Source organism: Triticum dicoccoides, chromosome 1B (assembly GCF_002162155.2).
Source record: "Triticum dicoccoides isolate Atlit2015 ecotype Zavitan chromosome 1B, WEW_v2.0, whole genome shotgun sequence".
NCBI lineage: Eukaryota > Viridiplantae > Streptophyta > Magnoliopsida > Poales > Poaceae > Triticum > Triticum dicoccoides.
In genome coordinates this window covers 704623738-704630858 of record NC_041381.1, presented here as the reverse complement: position 1 = coordinate 704630858, position 7121 = coordinate 704623738, and the positions used below count along the sequence as shown (strand labels likewise).

Genomic DNA, 7121 nt, shown 5'->3' with positions numbered 1-7121 from the left:
TTTTACAAACAGATAAGATAGATACTCACATAGCAAGACAGCAAATTTTACAAACAGATAAGATAGATACTCACATAGCAAGACAGCAAAATTTACAAACAGATAAGATAGATACTCACATAAAGACAGCAAATTTTACAAACAGATAAGATAGATACTCACATAGCAAGACAGCAAATTTTACAAACAGATAAGATAGATACTCACATAAAGACAGCAAATTTTACAAACAGATAAGATAGATACTCACATAGCAAGACAGCAAATTTTACAAACAGATAAGATAGATACTCACATAAAGACAGCAAATTTTACAAACAGATAAGATAGATCTCACATAGCAAGACCGCAAACAGAAACTCCATACTAGTCAGTAGACAGCAACCACAACTGCAGACCATATTTGCCGATCTTGTAAACCTTTCTTGTTCATCCCTGCGGCAGTGGTAACCATTCTGACAACAACAACGAGCAATAATGCAGGACATCCTATCAGGAAGACAACAACGAGCTATGAGACTGTACGCAACCATGTGGGTTAAGACTCGGCTGCAAAACCATTCAGATGATGCATTCAGTAAGCACACAGACCTAGCACAACTAGATAGAGCAACCAATGGGCCCTCGACGGGATACCCAACTTAGCTGGACAAAGGCAAATGAAGAAATGCAAAATCTGCAGCCAGATACAAGTTGCCTTCCGACCATATGGTTCACTCCAAAGTAACAACAGCGAGGAAACTAACAGAATAGAATCCACTACCACGCACAAAACTTAAGTAGCCTTCCGACCATATGGTTCACTCCAAAGTAATAACAGCGACGAAGATAACAGAATAGAATCCACCAAAGGTTCACTACCACGCACAAAACTTAAGTAGCCAGACAACATTACAACTTCAGACCGCCACAGGTATGCAATTCTGAGTCACCGCGCTCGCTGGACCGACGCCTTGCTTCGACACCAAAACTCAAGCACCTTGCTGTAGCAAGCTCGCTCAATCCACGATGCTGAGGCGGGGGCGGTCATAGTCTGAAAAAACAACAGCTCTACTTAGCACAGCAACATTATGTACCAAGACAAATAAAACAACCAAGACTACAGAAGCATCGTCTTACCAACAATGACAAAATCAAACTCGGGAAGTAGCTCCCCACAGAAACTGCAAAGCTCAGGGTATGGCTTCCCACAGAAACACAGGTTAGGCCCAGGGGTCCGGCCTAGAATGCGATTGACATGCCTTTCGATAGCAGCAAAGCGCCCATCGACAAAAGCCTTGAAATTGCCCACCGTGAAGTAAGAAATAGAAGCCCCTCCAAGGATAACCACCCAGAAAGCTGAACTTTTCTCAAAAGACTGCATATCGGTAACCAAGTCGCCAGGTAACTTGAGGGCAAAGAGCGAGCCCTAGACAAAAAGGATTGCTTGGTTAGCACAACCAATACCAAAGAGACTATACTAGCATAAGGGTCAAAAACGCAATCACAAAATAGTACTCCCTCCGTCCAAAAATACTTGTCATAGAAATGGGTACAAATGAGTAGTGTATCTAAAACTAAAATACATCTGGATGTACATCCATTCCTTGGACAAGTATTTTCGGACGGAGGGAGTATACAATAACAAAGTAGGAAACAGAAGACAAAGAAAGAATCCTCAAGACAAAAGTCATGAAGGGCAGGAAACAACAGATATGCTTGAGCAGTAAGTAGTAGAGTAACAAACTAACTACCAACATGGATGTATCCGGTGGCTCACAAGCAGTATTAACAGATGGTAATAACAAAATATAACCATCAATATATTACTGAAAACAGTGTCTAACAAGCATTCAAGAACAAGATAGGATCCTCATCAGGACATACAAGTTAAGACGTTTGAAGGGTAACAAATTAATTATAAACATGAGTGAGGAAAACAAGTTAGTACCCTCCAGGCCATGCGGTACAGGCCTTCTTCTTTCGCACCATCATTCGGAACTTTTGGTAACTTGGCGATTTTGTATTCCAGTTGCAACCGCTCAAACTTTTTGTCAGCCATAACTCGCTTATGGAACTTGTTATCCTCATCCATGAACTTCTCATGTTCAAGCTTCTTCTCGAAGTAGTCCTTGCCCCACTCCCACATATGAGCCTTCTCCATCTGAATATCTCTCCACTCTTTCCTAATGGCTACACGCTGCTTCTCAAAGCGACTCTTCTGCTTCTCAAACAGAAGCCTCTCCTTCTCGAGGTCTGACCTTTCCTGCTGAAGATCTCGACTAAGATTATGTTTCCAAGAAGCAAACTTCTCTTTGATACGGTCAAACAGATTCTTTTTGGGACCTGATCCTGAAATAACAGTAATTAGCAGTATGAGAACAAGCCAGCAGTTGAGATCAAAAATGAACTAGGCTCAACAAATATTAAGGTAATCAGACCAACCATTAGGTTCACCGGACACAACCGAACCATCCAATACTTCTGAATCTTCTTTAGGCTCATCTGATGAAGCAGCCTCTGCTAACAGAAAGGCACCCAGGACGCCAGCTGACAAGCCCAAAGGATAATACGGTATGCCCCTCTCAACAGTTCCGCAGAAATCGATACCCTGGTGTCACATATACACGAAGGTTATTCTTCATTTCAAGTCGAACATATAATGACCATTCCAAAGATAGCTAGCTCATCACAGTCATTCACAAATAGCAACTAAACAAATAAAGCGATAGCTTAATCCTAGACAACAGATGAAGTCCTGCAATATGCTAAAATTTGTGAACCCAACACTAAACGGATCCAAGGGGGTGGTGTAGATACAAGTGCTGCAAAGCTTATAAAACCCAGATGCAAATGCTGTGCAATGCCACACATAATATAAATACAACTTTGACACTGCACGCACAGAAATCCTGATACGCCTAATAGCAGTCATAAAATTTGTAAATCCAACACTAAACTGATACAAGGGGAAGGTACACATCCAGTTGAGGCTAGCATGACAACAAATGGATCCTAAAAACAGAACAAGTATGGTGATTTTGGTTCCTACCATTAAAAGCATGACAATAGCAGTGTAACCATGAATGAGCGCAGGAAGGGATAAATCATAATACATGACCAACCAGAATTCAACAAGGGAGCAGAGCAATGCTTAGGTCACCTACATTCATTGTGTCTTATCAGTCCTAGCAAATTGCCAGAAGTCAATTTGGTAGGGAGAAGAAGGAACTCAAAACAATAGACCCTAGAGTCAGAACTACATCCATTTCTATACGAAAACCTGATACCAGATACTTCCTCCGTCTGGGTTTATTAAGCCCTGAGACCAAAACTCAGGTACCAAGGCAACCTATTAATTTTGCATGCTAGATTAGGCAATAAATCGCACACAGTAAATGCTGATTACTTGTACGTGGTAACTGACCTATACAGTGCTCGTTGGAAACTGGCCACCAGCAAAAATCACGGAAGCGTGGCCCATTATGGAGAAACACAAGGCATGCATTGGGTAGTAAAACTGGCAGAATTAAACCGAATTGATTAGAAGGCTTAGTTTATGTGCTAATCGAGGAACGGGACTTAGAATGAGGGACACCACTAGGTTGCTTAGGGGCCCAATAAACCCGGACGGAGGGAGTACTACAAGACACAATGGAAACCAAACAATGTTATCACAGCAGTGCAACAGAGCTCGCATGATGCAAACCCTAACAGGGCAAATAGAGTAGGAAGCTACAGGAGCAATCTTGTCCATGCATAGTCAACGGGTCTCGGTCCTACCAAATTGCCAGATACTCCCTACAGGAAATATGCACAGTGCATGTCTTCCACATGGCAGGCAGGTCACCAGATGGAGGTCCTATCAAATAGGAAGATACCACAACAGTACCTATCTACAGCGCCCATGGGTATGAGTCCAACAAATTCTGCACGACTCTAGAGGAACTAGCATGTCACTATAGCTGGGCAGCACTCCAATCATTCATAGCTAGCCAATTTTCCTAGGGTGCAAATGGCAGAGGGCTCACCTCATCAAGGAACGATGGCGAGGCCAAGCGGAACTCCTCGGGAATTACAGACGCAGAAAACCTCTTGCCAGCCTCGCGAAGCACCTCGCTCAAAGACGGTGACCTGCAGCAGCACCGTTCAAGTTAGTTCCCCGACCAGGACGAACCGGATCTTGACCATTCATCAGAGGAGACCAAGTGAAAATACCCTACCCTGTTGGTACGAGATCCATAGGCGCACTCAGAAACCCATAGTGGCCCTGAAGGTAGCAGTCCTCCGCCAGGACGACGGAGAGCATGGGAGTGAGGTGCAGGATCCGCTCGCTGAGAGGACGCGCCCCCGTGGCCAGCGACCGAAGACAGGCAGCCATGGCCACGCGCTGCGCAGCACCAACACAAGGTTCGATCAAGCAGGCGGCGCCAAATCAAATCCAGAGAGAGGAGGGGGGGTCGAATCGGGGAGTCGGGGAATTCCTACCTTGAGAGCGGGAGCTCGTCCTGCGCCGCCGCCGGCGAGGAAGACGAAGGGGGGAGGCGGAGGCGGAGGCGGACGGGGGCTTCGGCCTAGGGTTCGCGACTCCGGAGGCAGGCAGCTTTATATATGCTGGTGGAAATGGGCCTCTTGACCAGTGATCCGACGGGCTGGCGCTGATTTTTCGACCAGGCACGGCCCAACAGGTTGCAGAGGCAGCCACATGGATCAAGGCTTGCTGGGGCTCATAGTGATTCGTTTGCTGGGCTGAATGTACCGGCCCGAGAGACTCCGTGTGAAGGGGATTTTTTCCCAATGGGATTAGGTTGCAAGGGTTTGGTGCATTGAGGATTTCTGGCCAGGGGGTTGTTCTGTGGGAAGCCGGGCATTGGAGGATTTTGCTCCCTTGTTGCAAAAACTTGCCATCTGAAACAAGAGAGCAATTATTAGTTATCTCGCCCAATAACTGGGCAGAAAATTTTCAGTACAAACAATAAAATTGAATCAAATCCATGTGTGCTAGAGTCACGAGTTGGTCGCGAGATCTTATGGATTTCACCTCTCGCCTGCCCCAACTTGTTTGGCACTCAAGGTTTGTTGTTGTTGTTGTAACAAAATAGAACCAAATCGATACTGAATTCTTCAGAAAAAGATGGAACAATTCGTAGATACTCCCTCTGTGAAGAAATACTATAACAGAGTAAATCAAACTGGACAAAAGGTGGTTTGATGCCCAAGCCTTGCTGAAGAACCGATGGAAGAATTCTTTAGGCAAAAATTCACAAATTGAACAATCCTACGCCACGAAATTAGTACCACCTTGGCAGAACACCATGGGACAGAGCGGTCGCATGGTTGGTATGACCAGAGTCAACACCATGGCATGGCACAAGGTAGCCGCGGCCACCACGGCCATGACCAGAGCCTTACGATACAAAGGTTGCTCGGACCTCCCTCGAAGGCCTTGGCCAAGGCCATGGGAACCGTGGCCATGAGATCTTCTTGGTATCCCTGGGGTCAACCCTAGTTTTTGCTTCCGATCCGAGGAAGATCAGAGGAGAAGGGGAGATCTGGAGAGGAGGAGGAAGAGGCAGAGACGTGACACCCTTGGAGAGGTTAAGTAGTCGGGTAGGGTAGGGTAGGCTTCCAAAATAAGATAGGCTCCCCTCAAAAAAAATTAAAAAAAATAGATAGGCTCCGTTTTTAGCTGCGGCGAAAGCTCCAACCCAACCGAGCTGAATCCTCGGGCCAGGCCGTTCGTTCAGACGGAGCTCAGCTCAGCTCACTAGGGAGTGAGCTCCCTGTCCTGTCCTGTCCCACCTGCAGTGGCAGCAGAACCGTCCTCGCATCACGTGCGGGTGCGGCGGCCAACTACCTTGGACGCTTTCCCGATTTACCTGCCCTGCGCGGTCAGGCGCGGGAGGCGGCGGTCAGCCAGACGCGGTAATTGTGCGGTCGGGCCCACACGCAGGCTCCTCCCCGACCGGGGCGTAAAAAGGCGTGACGCCTCCTCCGGATCGGATCTAGCATTCGTGTGCGTGCCTCTCCATCCCCATCGTTGGATTTTTTTGCTCCCCGCATCGGAAGGCTGCGAGCTCATTAGAGGAAACACACGATCCGTGTGCTCCCTTGTCATTGGCCGGAGCTCCTCCTCTGACCTAGTACTGCTAGTATTTTTTCCCTTTTTTATATAAAAATAAAATAATCGGGTCGCGATCCCTTCGCTCCTTTGATTCACGACACGTACACGAAGAGTGGTGTACTGTACGTAGTCCTGGCCATCTCAGGCCCGGCCCTAAAATCCAGGGCCTAGGCCCGATGGCTTGCCCATGGGCCGGGCTTGGGCCTAAGTTTTGAGCCCATCAGTAGGGTTTGGACGGGCTTGGGCTTGGCATATTGGCATTTTAGGGAAGAGGCCCAGCCCACGGCCCTAAGTCCTAAGGGCTTTTAGGGCTTTTTACCAGATGGGTGGTATAGCTGGCCAAATGGGCCGGTTTTTTCGGGCCGGCCCGTGAGCACGCCGGCACGGCCCACCTTGGGCCAGGCACGACACGGGTTAAACGGGCCGGGCAGGCACGCGGCACGGCACGGGTTAAACGGGCCGGGCAGGCACGCGGCACGCCCTGGGCCGTGCCTGGGCCTGGAGGCTGGGCACGCGGGTCGGCACGGCACGGCCCGATTACGTTTTTTTAATTTTTTTACATCTATATATGTTCCAACATTTAAAAATAGGCTAAAAACGCTCGGTGCGTCAAATAACAGGCTAAAAATATGCGGCCCATCGTGCTAAACGGGCCAACGTGCCGGCCCGTTTACTAACTGGGTCGTGCCTGGGCCTGGGGGCGCAGCACGCGGGCCGGCACGACACGGCCCGTATAGTAATCGTGCCCTGGCGGGCCGTGCCGAGCCAGGCACGATTATGACGGGCCGTGCCGGGCCGGCCCGTGAGCACGCTGGCACGGCCCGCCTTGGGCCAGGCACGACACGGGCTAAACGGGCTGGGCCAGGCACGCGGCACGCCCTGGGCCGTGCCTGGGCTTGGAGGCTGGGCACGCGGGCCGGCACGGCACGGCCCGATTACGTTTTTTTAATTTTTTTTTACATCTATATATGTTCCAACATTTAAAAATAGGCTAAAAAACGCTCAGTGCGTCAAATAA

General features: G+C 48.4%; 1 protein-coding gene across 2 annotated transcripts; it reads right to left on the bottom strand.

Moving 5' to 3' along the window:
- Positions 1–641: 641 nt before the first annotated feature.
- On the bottom strand, positions 642–5617 carry LOC119349851. 2 transcript variants are annotated; one of them, XM_037617945.1, is made up of 9 exons: positions 5281–5617; positions 5021–5138; positions 4468–4887; positions 4203–4369; positions 4011–4113; positions 2425–2590; positions 1931–2331; positions 1120–1408; positions 642–1033 (listed from the first exon to the last, which is right to left on the bottom strand). In XM_037617945.1, exons 4-9 carry the CDS (start codon positions 4358–4360, stop codon positions 999–1001), a joined length of 1152 nt encoding a protein of 383 aa, XP_037473842.1. In that variant the 5' UTR covers positions 4361–4369; positions 4468–4887; positions 5021–5138; positions 5281–5617; the 3' UTR covers positions 642–998. The 2 variants fall into 2 exon arrangements, with proteins under 2 accessions (XP_037473842.1, XP_037473841.1); XM_037617944.1 differs by lacking the exon at positions 5021–5138.
- Positions 5618–7121: the final 1504 nt, after the last annotated feature.

Bases quoted from the DNA above. Each gene is read 5' to 3' on its own strand.
- LOC119349851 (XM_037617945.1), bottom strand. From the start codon at position 4,360: ATGGCTGCCTGTCTTCGGTCGCTGGCCACGGGGGCGCGTCCTCTCAGC. The intron at 2,332-2,424 runs GTTGGTCTGATT...CTGTTATTTCAG, and splicing joins TGTGTCCGGTGAACCTAATG to GATCAGGTCCCAAAAAGAAT. The intron at 1,409-1,930 runs GTACTAACTTGT...CTTTTTGTCTAG, and splicing joins TGTACCGCATGGCCTGGAGG to GGCTCGCTCTTTGCCCTCAA.